This window comes from Calonectris borealis, chromosome 10, assembly GCF_964195595.1.
Source record: "Calonectris borealis chromosome 10, bCalBor7.hap1.2, whole genome shotgun sequence".
NCBI classification, from domain to species: Eukaryota; Metazoa; Chordata; class Aves; order Procellariiformes; family Procellariidae; genus Calonectris; species Calonectris borealis.
This window is the reverse complement of record NC_134321.1, coordinates 12,111,557-12,129,678: the sequence shown is the minus strand read 5'-3', so window position 1 is coordinate 12,129,678 and position 18,122 is coordinate 12,111,557. Positions and strand designations below refer to the sequence as shown.

Below are 18,122 nucleotides of genomic sequence, written 5' to 3'. Positions count from 1 at the left end.
GCTTTTCAGGACAAGCGTCTGCGTTTTGAGGAAAGCATTAAGGTACTAGGATTCATAGGAAGGATGCTTCAGCCTGTGGCAAGCTTGGGACTTCACTACAGAAATTCACTACCTCTATATCCACTGTCTGGATCTGATGCGATGAGTACAGATGCATGGCTTGAAGACTGCTCCCCCTGTATTGGGTTTGTCCAGCAATGAGGTCAGCTACCTAAAAATGACATCAGCATCCCCACAGAACAATAGTCCATTCACAGTCCCAGCTTCTCCGCAAACAAATAGAGAACAGACAAAATGAGCAGCAGAGCTCAGAAAGGGAATCTTCACACTGGTGTTGTTTATAGTTTCTGTATGCTGGAAACCCCCTGCTATTTCATCCCAGGCAGGAACAGGTTACTGTTTCCTGTGCCCTCCCAAAGGTACTGTAAACCTCAATTCACATTTGTTAAGTGCTTGAGATATGCAGTTAAAAGACCAAAGCAGATTTAAGTGTATACATGTAACTATATATACTTCATAATTAAAATAAAAAACAGTGAGTAGTCATAAACATGACCAACTGCTCATCAGTTCACTGCTTTTCTGTAACCTATTTTGCCTTACTCATGCTACCTAGTTAACAGCCAAAGACTTTATAATCTGAACTTCAACCAGTAGCTCTTGAATTGTGCTCATACCTTCCGGCTCGATGTCTCCCTACACGTCTACACGTAGTCCAGAGTTATAAACTCCCAGGGACTTGAGTGGCATTCAACAAGGGTGTACTTGCAAGGTTATGTCCCCTGGTCAGTAAAGCTATAAGGATGAAAACAACGTTCCTTTCTTGTCTGGGATGTGAAGGGGAGCACACTGGCAAGTGCCCCAGTACTAAACAATACAAAGATTAAGAGTTCATAATAAATATTTCTTCTTCAGTATTTTGTCTGTGATGGATTTTCAACTCAGAATTAAGATGAATCTATGGAGCAGCTCTATGTTCCTTAGTACAGAAAAGCCAGTGTATTTTCTGGTTGTTCCTCATGACAAAACAGTACCCTAATGCTTTTGGGCTTTGAAGACTAGAGTGGTTTTGTACACTACCAGATACTAACTTTGGACCCAGCCCAGTGTGGTTATTAATAATAGGTAATGCATAACATATGTCAAAGCAAAGGCTGTCAAATCTGGCTGACAACTACTCACATCTCAATCATATAACTTGGCAATGTGGGTGTTTTTTTCCATAATATAAAGCAATTCCGATCAACTGCAGATTGCACTTCACAGAAGGTTCAGTTACAAGCAGATGCCAGGCTCTCACTATTCATCTGGAGAAATATACAGTACGTCAACAGAGTAAAGAACTGATTTGTGATGCAAAATAAATGGTTTCTTTTACTTGGCACCAGAGGCAATACAGAGTTGCAGAGTGTGCTCACCTGGCAAGTATCACAGTTGACCCCACAGTCCTGAGGACTGCAGCTCATCACACCTCATCTGCAGCAGCCAACGCAGGTTTACCTGTGTAACCCCTTCCCCTTCCAAGGGGTAATGGATACAGTGCCAAGGAGATTAAGTGACAGACCAGATCAAGTCCAGTACCACGTGCGCACTGGGGGAAGGGATTGCTGACACTCTGTGTTCAAGTCTGAATGAGGCCCATATGCGAGGACCATGCTTAGCATGAGACATCATAGCTAAGAATTATTTTTGTACACACGCACATATAGATGTGTATGTAAAATATGTTTCTGTAAATCTGTATGTATGTATCTGTCAATATGTACGTGTATAGGGGGTTCAATGTAAGCCTCAACTTTTGATTCTGCGTCACAGCTGATTAGAACAAAATACTTCAGTGAGTTATGGTTAACACAAATATAATAGTAGGTTCAGGTGCAAAATACGAGGTTTCTTTCAGTTACATCTAGGCACAGTGGGTTGTGCGCCCTCCTAACCCTTCCTAGGAAGAAGGCGGCCGACCAAAAAGACCTTTCTATCTCTATTTTACTTTATAATCCATTTCTGTGTGAAGGAAGCCCGCACTGTCTTCTCTTTGGTGCTTTTGGTTTTTTCACATCAGTTGTGTTTTATCTCAGAAGGAAAGTCTACATGATCATTTTGTTACAGTGCTTTACTAATTGCATCACTCACATCCAAATGGGTGAGTAGCCCATGTTTTTTCATTAAAAAACAGCAGGCTGCACTAGGGATCTAGATTTTCTGGAGGTTTTCATCCATTTAGAAGCTGCTCAAGTGCAATGGGCTTCTACAGAAGAACAAACTCATCATTGTGAGGCATCAAAGCACACACATCATCAGATTCAGTAGGATGGCACCATCTCAGACTGATGCAGAATTTGGCTCACACTAATTTATCATGAGTTGTTCCATATTTTTCTGGCCTTGCTGTAAGATGTTTGGAAATGGTCTAGTACTTACCGCCCTCAGGCTTCTCCACCCACTTACCTGGCCCTGCATTCAGTTCCTGCTTGTGGTGAAAATCTTGGGTGAAAATTTCAGGGAAAAACACAGGCAAGCTAGCTGCGCTTAACCAGTTACAGTTTATCTGTCGCTTTCTATTGCGATCACCAAACACTTTTATGGCAATACAGAAAAGCTTGAGTCTAGTACATGTGATATCAATACATCCTCCACCAGCTAAAGAATACCCACATGTTTGGCTACTGGATTTCATGGCTCTTTGCTGACAGCAGCAGACTCTGAATTAGAATGAAGAGTTCCAATTTCCATTCTACATTTGATCTACCAGACCTAAGAGTCTCCTTAATTTACGAATTATCCGGAATAAGTGGATATTTTTTTTTCATTTAATTTTTAGGGACAAAATTCCAGTTCCTTTCCTTACAATGAATAGTTTCTTATTGCAAACATTGTTCCAAATACATTAGTGAAAAGACTGTTCCTGACATCAGTGGACCTGTCACAGCCAGATACAGGTTTGCCCCATTAACAAGTTAAAGGGATAAAAGAGAACTCACATGGAAGAGACATTTGCAAGCCCTTTATCATTTGGCCAGAGAGCAAAATAGGATATCAAGGAAGCAACTTCAAATGTATCTGCAAGGACAACATTGCACCAGGAATCCCACTAATGTTTCAGGGCTTGCTCCAAGATGTTCTCGTCCACCACCTTGTGAGGGAGAGTCACCTTTAATGTGGCATTCTCTTTCATTGCTTGGCAGATCGTTTCATAAGCATAGTCATTACCCGACCAGCAGCGTCTGGCGACCTGTCAGACCAGAAAATCAACGGGTGTAAAAATCATACATTTTTCTTGCCACATCCATCTTACACAATATTTACGCAAACACTGACACCCAATTTCATGACAACAAATCTTTCAACCCTCTGCCAGTTTCTAGTTTCCTTACTGATTTTGGAAGTAATTTTTGTAATACCTACTTAATTTTTATGAGTAGTATTTGGATAGACTTGGTACATTTTCAAGCAGAAACATAACATTGGACAGATAACATTGGTAGAACCAGGTACCTTATAAACTTTACAAAATTCTCTCACTAAAAATAATTGTGCACTCTATCCCAGCTCTGTAAAACTAGCACTTGCATTAGATAACAGTGTCATTTAAGCAATTGATGCTTTTGTAGTGGGATAAATATTTAAAAAGGAAAATGTCACTCAATGCATTTTCAAACTATGAAATCAAGGAGTCAAATTCTCTGCCAGCACATAAGAATGAAACTCTATGGACAGCCAGGGAACCGGTAAACCCCTCTTCCAACAGCAAAGCTCTGTGTTTTGAGCTGTGTACAAGCAAGACGCCCCAGACGAAAAAAGTCAAGATTTGGCACAAAGGAAATAAGTCCTTCCCTCTATTCAATGCCTTACAAATCTCTATTATGAATTGCAAATCAGTGTCTGAAATATTGGGACTCAAAAGTGTTAAAGAAAGAAAATACTTAGGTTCCAATTTAGCAAAATATTTAAGCATATGATTAATGTAAGCTTAATAAGTTCCCAGGATCATAGCAATAACAGCTAGAAATGACCTTTCAAGTTAACAACTCAATTTCCCTGCCACTCACCTATGATTATTCCCGGCAGCATATTTTCAAGGGTACACTCCAGTTTCTTTCCAGTCTTGTATATACTATGGGTAGCATTCTCAGATTGTCCTTTTTCAACATGTGTGTGGAGGAGTGGGGCTTTTGCTTGCAATAAATCAGAGCAGCAAAAGATTTATTGGGTTTTTAATAGGCTGTCTCTGATACACAGTGTGTGTTAAGGGTTTGTCTTCATTACTCTAATGTACAAATTAATAAAATTGTCCTCCTCCTTCTTCCTTAATAGTTTACTAATGTGTTATTTCAGATCTGGGACAGGCAATACATGCAAATTGTTCCTCCTCCTCTTCTACCCCCAGTCATGCCAGGTCTTATGGGGAGAAAAAAAAATGTTTAGGTCTAAGGCAAGAAGGAATTCTGCAATTCTCTTGAGAAGTAAAATAGAACAGTTCATGTCAGCGTTGGCAAGGAGTTCCCTCAATATATCAGGTCCTTGTGAGGTTTCGTGACTGAAATGCAATGGGTTTTGTCCTTTAATTGGACTATGCATCACTATGTCCTGCTGATTAGGTTCCCTGCAAGTATTGAATCAAAACCTCTCTGCAAGTTCAGAGATAGGATCCTAGTCTTAAACCCAGACAGGATCTATCTGGACATTAATGGAATGCAAAAACTGTAATCGTAGCAAGGGCTGGACGAGCTGGCACTTAAATGACAAGCCTTTCAAGATACGTAGATCTAGAAGTTAGGAATAGACAAGACTAAAGTTCATATAGTTGTCAATTGTATTATGTAGGCAAACAACAATGCCAATGTGTCTAACAAAATTATCATAAGCATGCTTCCCTTTCTGCTTAAAAAATAACGAAACACACACTGAGATATGTGGAAACTATTGGGCTCCAATATGTTGTAAAGTCAGAGGGGGTGGTCCTGACACTTTACAGTAAATTCCTTACCCAAGAATTATTCAGCCTCTTTTATTGACTTAAAGTCCTTTGAAGTTGGTTGGAGAAAAAAACTAAGCAAACAAAAGAACTCATTGGCTCTACTGGAACCAGGCTCATAAGCACCCGTATTAGCAGCAGTGAACAGAACGAGTCACTTGGCCCATTAGGACTATTCCTGGAATACAAAAAGACAGATCCCAAAAACTCCTACCTGAGTGCTCATACTTCCATTCGTTTAAAAACAATAGGAGCACTGGAACCTGAGTACCTAAATAAACATAGTCCCAGAGGCAGGAAGATATTAAAGTGAACATATATAATGAGTTTTGCTTACTCCATTGGAAACATCCCAGCTGAGCATCATCTTAGCCCGTTCTTCAGCCTCTGTGGACCCATCCAAAACCAGGCCAAATCCCCCATTGATCACTTCACCCCTGAAAAATATAAATGCAAGAGAATTAAATCAAAATAATTCAAACTAATCACACAAAATTCACAGGAGTTAATTTGTTCAGTTGCACTGCAAGAAGGAGGATGAGAATATAGAAATGGTGCTGAATAAGAGACACTATCAGTGACCTTTTATATTTAAAAAAAAAAAAAAAAAAAAAAAAGGAAATTAGCAGGGCAAAGGCCTAGTTTCCTGACCTGCAGCAAACCTATTCCACCTTTCTTGTAATGCCCAGTTAGCCGTCAGTATCTGCCTCAAGCAGGAGTGCCAAAAATAAAGCTTGCGCTGCATCTCCTGAGGACTGCACGCTGTACTGGCTCTAGAAACAAGTAAAGAAATGTCAGCACTTCTGATGGGCTGGAGAGTTACCTATCTCAGGTATTTTAAAGGTTACACTGTTCATGTTTGCTACACTAGAGCCTGCCATATAGATAGGATCATGAGGAAGACTGTGTACTTATTGAAGCAGACAGATGGATCTATTTATATTCTCTCGGGACAAATGAGAGAGCATAAGTATTTTATTTAAAAGCGTTAACCACCACTTAATGCATATCTGCCTTGATCATTTCAAAAACAATCATTCATTTTGTATGAGATACATAGATGTTTAAAGACATCAGTGCCAACTTTTCAGGAAGCAGACTTATTGGCAGAAGAAGAACAGAAATATGTTAAAACTAACAGTTTACACTTGGGAGAAATACCAGTCTGGTTTTAAAAGGACAGGGAAAACACGTAGGGGAAAACACGTAGAGGAAAACATCTTGTCTGACTTCAGACTCAGGCCTGCTCAAGTTCTTGCTTCATTGCATATGGTGAATAGTGGTAAATGCAGTTGGATAATTATCTGTTGCTGTAAATCTGTGAGAGTTCTGGCATTATAACTCAGCATCAGCAATACCTGAGAGACGGGGCATATCATACAACAACACACGGTATGAAAGACTATTAATGGAGATTCCTGGAGGCAGGATTTTGTCCTCTGTGTTTTATAGTTAATATAATGAATAAGTTTACAAAATTTACATAGAATAACATCAGACAAATCCATGAATCAGACAGGAGCTATGTGTCTTCCAGTCCAGGAAGGAATAATTTCTTACTGTGTATTTTCCAGCAGAAACTTGAGCTTCTCAGGAAATGGGGAAATGAGGCTACATTGGAGCCTCACAGACCTGAGATCTTCTTCCTGAAACTAGAACTCACATTTTCTCATTTTCAATGTAATGTTGTTACTTATGTGATGTTAATACCCTTTTGCTAGTTATATATACTATCTGTGTGCTAAGTAGGACCCTATCACATAGCTGAGCAAGGAACTTAGAGCTCCAGATCTCACCATCATGGTACCATTCTGTGAATTCCCTCCACTTTACCATTATTAGATATATCAGTATTACAAATACATTTTCTGTTGAAAGGCACGGTTTTCTTGAAACTGACAGTTCTTACAGCAGAATGTCATTGAATGAATCAGTTTCTTTTCTTTAACAGAAAAATTTGAAACAAAGTCATGTTTTCAATTGAGATGTTTGAATATTGTAAGCTCTGACTCTTCAAAATAAAATGTTTCTTTTTGATTGACACTGTCAACACTTTCCAGCCTGGAATTTAATTCCCAGGATCTTTTAACTGTGTGAAATCTTTCATTAGTTCTGCTCTTAGTCTCATTTTAGGATGAAAACAAATATCCAATCATCTGCATTTCTTGCAAATTCCACTTTTCTAATAGCTTATGTTGTTACTGTCTTCTCCAAAAGAGGGGACCAGACTGGATGACAATATTACAAATATAATTGTATCAAGACCAGGGCCAGTTACCTCACCATACGCTGCTGCTTCTGTGTACAGAGACCGAATTAGCACTATTCTTTACTGTCAAAATATCAAGCTAGAGTACACTTATGAATGTCAATGATGCCATTGCAATGTAATTGGGATCACAGTATGAGCACACGTCAAGACAGCCTATTGGCAATATCAGACAATAAGAAAATCAGACCTTTGGAGCAATGCTTTATAAAGATATTCCATACAGGAAGATGATGTTCTTTCAGTGGCAAAGATCCCCTCTGTGCACAGCATCCCAAAGAGCATCCTTTGAAGCTTAGGCACGAACAGTGAGCGTCTGATCTCACTTGCACTCCATAAATTTAGAAACTCTCCATTGATTTCCATGGAGTTACTCCAGTGTAAATCACAATCACTCATCAGAATCTGTCCTACTGTCTAAAAATCACTCATAAATTAAATGTCAATGTTTGTTAGGATGGATTTTCTAGCAAAACCTCTCACTTTTAAAGGGGAGCTCTCTGCCTTCATTAGCATTGGGTCACATTTTCAGGTAATTAAAGAAACATGTGGCATTTTGACCTAAGCTACCTCCTATAATTTCCAGATGTCTCCTTCTAAGGTGATCAAAGAAAACAAGGCCTCTCTCACAATCAAGAAGTCACACTGTCAACAGTGCAGTTAGGTTCTTAAATTGCTTCTGCCTTTTTGTTACTACAGGTTACTCAGGCTCCGTGCTAATATACATTCTCCTGCGAATAAACAGGCAGCAAGAGATGAATAACATTCATTTGCTGTAATTACTATGTTAATCTTAAGTCTCTCAAACCGTACATGTGATGCAGATTCCAGCTAAATAAATATTAATCCTGCTTTTTCTGTTTGTCCCACAAAGCTATAGCACAGAAAAATCAAAGCAGGTAGAAGACGCTTCTCTAGTCTCATAGGGAAGACATGGCAGATCTGTCAGCAGTTCCAGGCAAGCCCAGCCTCTGCAGGGAGGACTGGTAGCTGAACACAGGGCAATTGCCATTTCTGAACTTCCTGAACAGAAACTTGCCAATAACAACTTCATTTCTCTCTAATCACGTGCATATTTGTTTATAAATATATATAAGCTTCCTCATGCACTTTCACATTTCCAAATCAGCTGATGACAAGAAGATTTTATCAGGCACATGGAGATTTCTTTACGGCAAAGTCAGCTGAATTTTTAGCTCTCTAGAGAAAAAGAAAAACAGGGTCCTAAAACCTAAAGGCATCTGTCTCTTCCAGGCAAAGCAAGTAATTTGTTATGGTTGGGGGTTGGTTTTGCTGCTTTTACCACCTTTAAATTATTCCTCTCTTTCTCCTCAGAAGGCAAAGGGGTGCAGCGCTTTAACTAGCCAGGGTGGTGCCATGATTAGTTAAGCCGAGCAGAACCACCTGTCGTGCCGTGGCTTTCGGGGGCTCTCCAGACCACGGCATCTAACGACACGACATTGTTACCACATCTGAGTCTCAGCATGGTGGCTTATTAAGGCTCGTGCAGAGACAGGCCTAATTTTCAGGCTCTGCATTCTTCACTGAAGCACAGTAATTTAATCACAGAGGGCTATGACTGCTCCCAAGAACAAGGTGAGCAGACACTGTTCCACAATGACAAGCCACTAGGAAATGTCAAAAAGGATAATCAAACCCTGTTTTTCCACCGATATTTTGATTTTAGTGAACAGCCACGCACTAATTTTCTGATGCATTACATAAATGACAGCACCTTTGCTCTGCCTTGGGGAAGAGCATTCTTTCTAATGATGTAACTCCACTTATGAAACAACTAAAACAATATAACTGAAATCGCAGTGTGGCCAGTGCCAGTTTTCCAGAAGTAAGGGCAGTCTCACCATTCAGCAAATCTCTCTTTGAATTGCTCAGAGGGCTAGAAACATGCAGGAGGGGTTGGCTTTACAGAGGCCAAAGAGATAGGGAATATGATTTGTATCCTTTGAATTAAGCATCATCGATCCACAGAACATTCATGGCATAAGCAATGATTTTAGCAATTATAATAATAATAATTATCAATTATCATAAAAATATTCCAAATATTTTGCACAACATGTAGTGGAAAGTTATTTTCTTTGCTTGTATTTCATAAGCAGGTATTTTAAAAGGTTAAACTCCGCTAAGGCCATTCAGACAGATCTAGTCTGCTGCTACCTCTGGAGCGTGAGACTGAGATGACCAGAGTAAGCAGATATTCTGGCATATATTTTCCATTCAGAATTATGGAAGTTGTGAATGAAATCCTGTTACCGCTGAAATCAGTAAAGCCAGATTTTCACTCCATGTGTCTAAGCCCTCTTATCCCACCGTTCAATTTTGCTCTCATGTACCTTCTATTCAGTAGTTACTTTACTGAAATCAAAGGAGTTAGAGAACAGGAGAGGGAATTCTCCATCTGACTTGAAGGGATATTTTCTAGATCCAGATCATCCAGATGAGTAATAATAAATTATCATCAAATGACTCTGAGGATAACATCTGCTACAAGTTCTTTAGCTTGTTGTTGTTGGCATATTCCAGAGCTGGATGGAACAGGGAAGTGGGAGGGTTCACTACAGCATTTAATAGAGGGTTGCCCCCCTTTTGGCTGGCGACACCACAAAATGAAGACATGACTGTAAATGGGAGAGGCTTTGCTGGACTATGCTGGAAAGAACAAACCAGCACTAAAGACTCTGCAGTGTGGCCAGGCTCTCCTTTTCCCTAAACCTCTGCCAAACCAGAGTAACCTTTTAGTGGCACATGAAGGAGATTAATTTCCCTCTCCATACATAATATTTCTCTCATTCTGCATCTCAGTTTAGACATTTCTCTTAGTTCTGCATCTTACGTGAAGAAGGAGGTGTTTAATCAAGTCCTTACTTGGCTGTGGTCTTTTATCCTGCCAGGCACGAGCAAGGGGAGAAAGAAGACTGGGGGGTTTGCTGGCACCTGAGCTGTTTTGTATCAATAACCCCTCATTGCACTTTAGCACATGGGCATTTATATTGGGGTCCTAAGGTCACAGATTTAAATACAGCTTAAGGGGAAACCTAAACATAATCCATCCACTAACACTCTGGCTGTGCATGTGTGAAGACAACTTTGGAAGTAGGATCTGTTCAAAAAGACCACAGCAGACTGTACTTGTTTGGCAAATTAAGTTCTCCAAACTGCACTGTGGCCAATGTCCAAAACACTTTTTCTAGACATATGGGCATTAATTAGAAAAGCCTCATACAACACCACACTTTACCTTATAATACATCCTTGTCTCCAAACACATCCCATGATCATGACGTTGTACTACTCTAGTAATACACACATCTTTTCTGCAATTCCCTTCCTGTCTCTCCTCCCCACACGCATATACAGAAGTGGTAACGGGATTCAAAATCCAGCTTTAGAAACATAAATAAGTTCTTACCAGCCAACTCCACCACCGTTGTGCAATGCGACCCAGGTCGCTCCTCTGAACGCATCTCCTACAAAATTTTGTACCGCCATGTCTAGGAGGAGAGGAAAGGTGTTATGGCTCTGACATGCTGCATTCATTTTTCTGTTGTGCTGCTCACTCCTTACACTAACACCTTGATTTTGGCTGTGTGAAGGCAGTGTTGGAGGCAGGGTTTACTCACAGCTTCTCTCACAGATATACACTGAACATCTCATTCTTGGGAGGAACAGGCAAGAGAGATTTTCCGCCCACTCTTTGCCCCTACACTGGAAGAAGCCAATGCCAATTTCATACTGTGGTTTGTGAGGACCCTGATGCTTTCTTCATTCGTGATCCAATTCAAGCAGTTGAAGAACCTCAGCTGGGAGATACCTCCTCAGGATGGAGAGAAATACAATACTCTCCTTTGGCGATGCCTCAGTCATGGAAGAACAGGTTGGACGCATCCATGTGGAGGGTTTCAAAATGGGGGGGACACCTAGAAAACTACACACCTTGCAGTTCTCAGAAGCCCGAAGTATTTTCAGATCAGACTGCAGAGTTAATTCAGCCCTGTGCAGAAAGCCCGTCTAAAGCTAAGGAGTTGCACTTTGGGAACACCGTTGGGATGAAAGTGATATTGGCCCCGATTCTCTGGACATGGGGGAATTTTACCCTTAACATGAACTGCTGAAATGATACAGGAGGTTTCTTTTGCTTTAAAAAAATGAAGAAAAATGATTTAGCAGACAAATGTCATTTGACTAATGTCAAATGTATAATTTCCACTGAAATGTTCACTAGAATTTTGTATGTTCACTACAGTTTGTGCTAAAGGATATACCCAGAGAGGTGGAAAGAGGTACACACAGAGGATAACAGGGTAAAATTTGCTCAAAACATTTATCCAGATTTAATTCAGGACAGATTTAATAGATCATTTGCTGTGCTTTTAACAGCAAAAAAATAAGAGGCAAACAGCAATATCCCCACCAGCCACATTTGTAGACCCACAGTTGTTACATGCCTGATGGAAAAATGAGTTTACTTGAGCACTAATCTATGTTAAACCCTGTCAAAAGCCCCATTATGGCATCTTTTATCTGGCATTATGTCACTTTAATAACCCAATTACCATAATTACAGTGCTGTCAAGAGGGAATGGGAGAGATCAAAATCCCCATATTCTAAAAACGTACAGATTTGTTCCTCAGCCACTAGCGTGATAAGAGTGGAGGTTGGACAAGGAGCATGGCAAGTGGACTAATGATGTAATAAGATGCTGCTCCTTGGCTTCGATAAAGGTCCTTAACTGTGCAAATGTCTGTGCTGAACTACACTTTGCCGAGCAGCGATGACCCATGTTTGCCAAGGATCAGGCTGAGGTACTTACTGCAAAACAAAATAAGACAGGCAAACACTCTGGAAAATTCCTGTGTGCTAGAGAGGAGCCAATTTCAACTGAACCAGCTCAAATGTGCTGTTAAAACAACAGGAAAGAAGGGAGAGAGGAAGACCTAAGATGTTCTTTTATTACCTCCAGAGGCTCATCTGGTAAAACAGAGTTAGGCCTGGTTTCAAAGACCAGTGAAATCAGTGGTCAACAGGCTTTAGATAAGCCCTTGGAGAAGGCAAATGGTTCATGTAAATCACAAAATGCAAAGAAAAACACATAGCATGATAAGCAATGGGGTTTTGCAAGCCTTGTTTCTATTGCCGTCTTCTAAGGGCATTGCCTGAGGTTTACTTATGTTGTTAAGCCCTTTGGTGGAGACATTACTTTGGATTGCTGTTCTCTACGCAGCTGCACCATTTTCTCAGAACCAAACATTATTCGAGGCATCTATCCATCTGACCTATTAGAACTAGCCAACATAGTCAAAAAGTGTTGAAGTGGGACTGGTAGACACAGCTAAAAGCCTCATTTCATCAGGAAATCCAGTTAAGATAGCAAGGAACTTTTCTCCTTAAAATTGAATCATAATTTGGTTCTATTATGAATTCCCATAATGGAAGTAATTCAATATGCTCAGCTACCTCTGTCATAATTTCTCCTTCTATAGCAGCTTGTATCTTCCAATCTCAAGCCGCTTTGTGATTGTCAGTTCATGACATGCAAAAACACTACTGGGCTAAAGCTATTATCATAATTTTCACTTTATGGATGGAAAATTGAGGAAGGTTTAGGGTAAAAATTGCTTAGTGCTTCACTCATTTTTTCAGGTCTCCAATCTGATATTTCTTGGGTTTGTTTTTCTAAAGCACCATTTCACAAACTTAAAAGCAGAGTCTAGTTAGCTCAGGTCAGGTGTGCAGAATTAAAGACTCCTTTTGTATAGCAAACCTACATGATTTGCCCACAGTCACACTGTAAGTGAGCAACAAGGCTTGGAATTTAATCCAGAACGCCTGACTTCCATTCTTATGCTTTTACTTTCAAAGAATGTTCCCTTATGACCAGAAAAGTTCCTTTCAGAAAGTCCAGACTGTTTTCTTGAGTCCTCAGGCAATGAAATGAATGGAGCTGTGAATATTTTTGCTTTAAGCAAAATACTATTCTAGACCTGATTTTGATCTTGTGAATCCCAAGAAAATACGGCTGTAATTCTGCTCAGATCACCTCTTTGAAACAGTGAGGTGCAAAATTAAAATCAAACAGAAGATACAGTCCTCTGAGATAGTCTGCTCTCCATTTACACTCAGGTAAATCTGATGCATCTTCACTGAATTTTCATCATTGTTCTGGACCTCTCCTATTTAACTAACTCCACATTCATATCTGTATCACTATTAAATCCCACAAAGCTGCTCAGGAAATCTGATTAATTGGGATTAAAGGGTTAAACAAAAACTTTTTAAAAATGTTGCATAAAAAAACCAATTTCTCTTTTAAAGCAATTTCCTTGTTTGCCCGGACAGACAAGCCTCAGCTGCTCTGCTGACCTGCGCAAAAGGCTGATCCATCATAAATGTTTGACGTTTCTCTGTAGGGACTGTCGGTCCCACTCACATCATGGTGATCTCGGCTGAGGACTACTGGAGCCTGCAAAAAGCCAAAGATGAGAAAATGGAACCCTTCATGGACTGACAATGCTACTGAGAATCATCATTTGCTGAATTCACTTCTGTCTTAAGTCATTTCAAACCTCAGCTTTGTCCCCTCTCCTAAACCCGCAGAAACACCTTCTCTGCCTGCTATTATTTATTATAAAAGTTGTTCACATACTGTTCATGAAAGCCACCATCCTTTCATAATTAAGAACAAGAGCTTGTTTTTATGCCAATGGCATCTTCAAAGGAGGGCAGGAAGAAGAGGGGAAGCAGTATGGTTATTTCATCTGAGCATTTCTTTGCTGAAATTTCGAAGACATTTCAGTATGCAAAAATCTTCATTCAAAAATAGTTCTTGTTTGCTGTTAAAAATGAAAACTAACAGTAAGAATTTTTACACTTTTTCATTTTTTTTTGAAGACTTCAAGACTAAAAATAGGTTAGCAATGAAAATCAGTGATTTCATATAGCTCAAACAAGTCCATTCTTGATCTGGAATTTAATTGATAGTATGAATCTAGATCAACTTGCAGGTCTTCATTATCATTTGCCATGCATGGGGTTTATATAAGAATAATTCACTCTTGGCATGGTGTGGTCTGGAATTAGCTGGCTCTGTTTTATGTTGGCAGTGAATTAGAAAATCGAGAGGGGGAATGGAGATTTGCAGAAACGAAAAAAGGATGCAACAAAATCTGAAAGGCCTGGGAGTCTGACCTTATCAGTCATAGCTCCAAGGGAGTGCTCTGTCTGGTCAGGTTTTTTTTTTTAAGACTAGCTTGCAGCGACGTTCATTTTGAATCTTGAGAAGGTCAACAGCATTTGAAATATTTTAACAAACATTTTCTGAGTAACAAAAACCAGACCTCTCCTAGCTAGAATCCGTTCTAAGTTTTACTTGAGTTTGCCCCTTTAAAAAGAGTAATTGTAATTCAGCTATAAAAGAGATGGAGATGAATGAGTGAATATGCCTTGGTCTGATGCTGTGGTACACACAGCAAGTAATGGTTATAATTACTGAGTGGTGCCTTCAGGATTTTGGTCCCCCAGGATGTCACATTGTACGTCTACCTACAGTACTCATGAAGAACTTTGAAAATCCCTATACAATCTTGCCCATAGTATGTACTTTTACCACCACCCCATATGGTCAGTGGGATTTTACTCAGATGAGTAAGATATTACTGATTATGCACTAAAGTGGCAGTGTCAAGCCTAACAATTTTCTTCATTCACATATACAATGCAAATGAAAATTGACTGCAGAGCGGGCTATAGCCATACTATGGCTGAAAGTGAGGGACAGAGGGTAAGAAGCACTGGGCAGTGGCACGGTCTCTTGTTACTTTTAATGTTGGGGGCACTGCTAAGGAGTTACAGTCCCTGCCTTGTGTTTTCAGCAAATCACAGCATGATATGTTGTGCTTGTAGATGCCCAAATAGAAAATAAGGCAGATTCCCAACATGAAATAAAAGGTAGCATATTTCAGAGACTTTCTAAACCCGCCTCTCCTCTATTATGTAGCACAATACTGGTGACAGGCAGAGACGATGACCGAGCTCTAATACATGCTAACAGAATCCTGGTCCCATGTAAACGGCAGGCACTTCTGTTCTTCAGTGGTTGAAGCTGAAGCTTCACTGACTGAAGCTTTCTCCTTTCCCACCTGCCATCCCAGTCTGAGACACTAAACACAATTACTGGACCATATCAAGACAAAAAAGACAAACCTTAATCTTTCCTTCGGAAATCGCTCGATTAATAGCCACAGCTATAGACACACGACCCCTCTGATCAGAATATAAGATTCTAGCTTGAGAGCCAACAACCTGGAAAATAAAAATGCCAGAGCGATAAGGTTCTCTGTGCAACTGACTTATCTTCAGGCCCCAGATAAATGGAGTCACAGGATTGACCCCTTCTGTAGGAGAAAGTGCAGATTATTTCTTCATCAACATCCAACTTCCAGAAAAAAGAAATTAAAATCCCTCTTTGAACTGAGTTTTATCTCCACTCACACAATCACTGAGATGTATTTCTGTATTCAGCTGCTACTGTCCAATAAATCCCACTTTTTAAAATCACCCTGATTGCTAGGCTATAATCCCTCTATCACTAAATCCCTTATCAACAGCTGAGAAGCAGAGGTTTGGAACTGGCGATGGTGGGCTGGAAGGGAAGAGAAATGGAGACAAAGAATGGCAAAGAACATCTGTCCTGCACAGCTATGCTCCTCTCCAGCTTTTACCCCACAGACCATATCTGGCTTCCAGATGAGGAGAGCACATATGAGCCCTACAGTATAACCGGTTAGCTTCACAGTGAGAGCCTGCCCTAAAAGAAAATCAAAAGATGCTTCACTGGCATCCTGCTTCCCACAATGCAAAAGGATGGTAGTTCTTTGGCCTCATCACCTGTTTTGAAAAGGGTACTGGGAACTGCAGGCATGAAGAGGTTGGGCCAAAGCAATGCCAAGAAGGATAGTGCTCTGAAAGAAAGGTAGTTACAAATGAGGTGGACAGTGAATCATTGACACGTTTCACTCCAGATATAAGACTAGATATTGCTGGATTATCTGAACATTTCCAGATGAGGAAGTGAAGGGAAAGAGCTGTTTCAGCTCACCCTGCTATAGAGAGAGGTTTAAGTTATCAGCCCTGGGAGTTACAGCCAGTGTTTTCATTCATGTTCATTCCTGCTTTTCACTCCAGCACTCAAACGCTGCATTCTGGACCAGGAGCGGTCACATGTGCTGAAGGAGGTTGTGCACTTACCAAGCTGTGCCTGCCAGCTTCCCGAATCCAGCGGATGTTGTCATGGTACTGCTGTTTTACAGATGTGCTCACTTGCAAGAGAAAGCAAGAAAGAAAAGAGGTTTTGAAAATGAATGCAATATGCTCTAAATTTAATTTAATTCATCTGACAGCACTAGGAAGTCAAATTCTACTCTCAGAGACAAGCACGCATATAGGAAATGCTATATAGAATCCTCTGTGCAGCTGATGCAGTAACTGGTACCATATATTCAGAGGAAGGTATGAGATGTCATCTAGGAGGCAGCTGGAATGATAACTCCCATTCAGATCTTTAGCAACTAAATTAAACCTTGAAATATGGGTTACACATACTGTTCATTTTTGGTCACCTGGCTTGCTGCCTACTAAATGCCCAATCCCTTTCTGAGACTTTGCTAAATTAGTAGCTTTAGCAAACTGCATGACATGGGGTAACTACAGTCCAGTCTTGCATCAGGTAGTAAAAGAACTCCTTTGAGTCAGCCAGCAGAAATTCTTAGAAGCAACTGGCAATACATACTTGAGGATAAGTTACACCAATGCTGGGATATAGATTTGTAGCATAGCAGTTGCTCTGTACTAAATGGCCCACATGAATGTTTTTATCCCAAGATAAAACTGAGGTCTCCTATCCTACAAACTGAGGTATGTTGCCTCACTTTACTATGGAGCACAAACTGCACAGAAAAACTTATTATGGAGTAGCTACTTCATATGTAAATCCACCCTACACCTTGGTTAGATATATATGTTATCTAAGAAGAGAATTATATATAACAGTTTTATATTCTCCAGCTTCTCCTCTCATTTATATCTGTGCCATTCCATCTCAATCAGCCAAACCAAAGAGGAGTAAGAATAAAGATATTTGAACTGAAAGACAGCGAAATATGGCACATATCAGTCAGATACATGGCGACCTCAGTACAATCAGCTGCCTCCACAGGCATGGCACCATCTGTAGCAAGTGAGTAACAAAAGGGAGAGGGAGTATGGAATGGGACAGAAGTATTGTCTTACTGTCTGTATTTTGGGGGCTTTTACAGTTATGCTTTTCCACACAGGCTGAGTGTGAGCCCAGATGAGGTTACAATGGCTGAAGAAGTTACTGCCTGTAGGCTCTTTCTCCATGGGCTAAGCTACGTCACATTACCTTGTTCTGAGAGGCATGGTCAGCTACCAGGGCTCAGCTGGCATGTGGGAACATGCTAAGCCACAGTGACTTGCTCATGCATTAGAGTTTCAAGTTATAATCATTTCTGCAGATGTCAAGATAGCATGTTCCCCATCACTTTCCAGCTCTCACCCATTTTCAAGTCAAATTATAATGTACATATAACTTCAAAGAATCATAGAATCATAGAATACCAGTTTGGAAGGGACCTCAAGGATCATCTGGTCCAACCTTTCTTGGCAAAAGCACAGTCTAGACAAGATGGCCCAGCACCTTGTCCAGCTGAATCTTAACGTGAATCTTAAATCTGAAACTTATGTTTGAAAATCAGTCAAACTGGAGAAACTGCACACTGTTAACTTGAAATTGTCCCTGGTAACTGAGAAGAGTGTTTAAGACTACTGTCTTTCCACTAGGC

General features: G+C 40.2%; 1 protein-coding gene across 1 annotated transcript in view; it reads right to left on the bottom strand.

Moving 5' to 3' along the window:
- Positions 1 to 2,989: 2,989 nt before the first annotated feature.
- UROC1 (urocanate hydratase 1) overlaps positions 2,990 to 18,122 on the bottom strand; it is a 46,375-nt gene continuing 31,242 nt past the window's right edge. Inside the window, exons 17-22 of the mRNA XM_075158866.1 lie at positions 16,510 to 16,580; positions 15,466 to 15,564; positions 13,627 to 13,726; positions 10,675 to 10,756; positions 5,313 to 5,412; positions 2,990 to 3,232 (exon numbers count right to left, since the gene is read on the bottom strand). Of these exons, the coding sequence (XP_075014967.1) occupies positions 3,092 to 3,232; positions 5,313 to 5,412; positions 10,675 to 10,756; positions 13,627 to 13,726; positions 15,466 to 15,564; positions 16,510 to 16,580 (593 nt within the window). The 3' untranslated portion in view covers positions 2,990 to 3,091. The remainder of the gene's footprint in view (positions 3,233 to 5,312; positions 5,413 to 10,674; positions 10,757 to 13,626; positions 13,727 to 15,465; positions 15,565 to 16,509; positions 16,581 to 18,122) is intronic.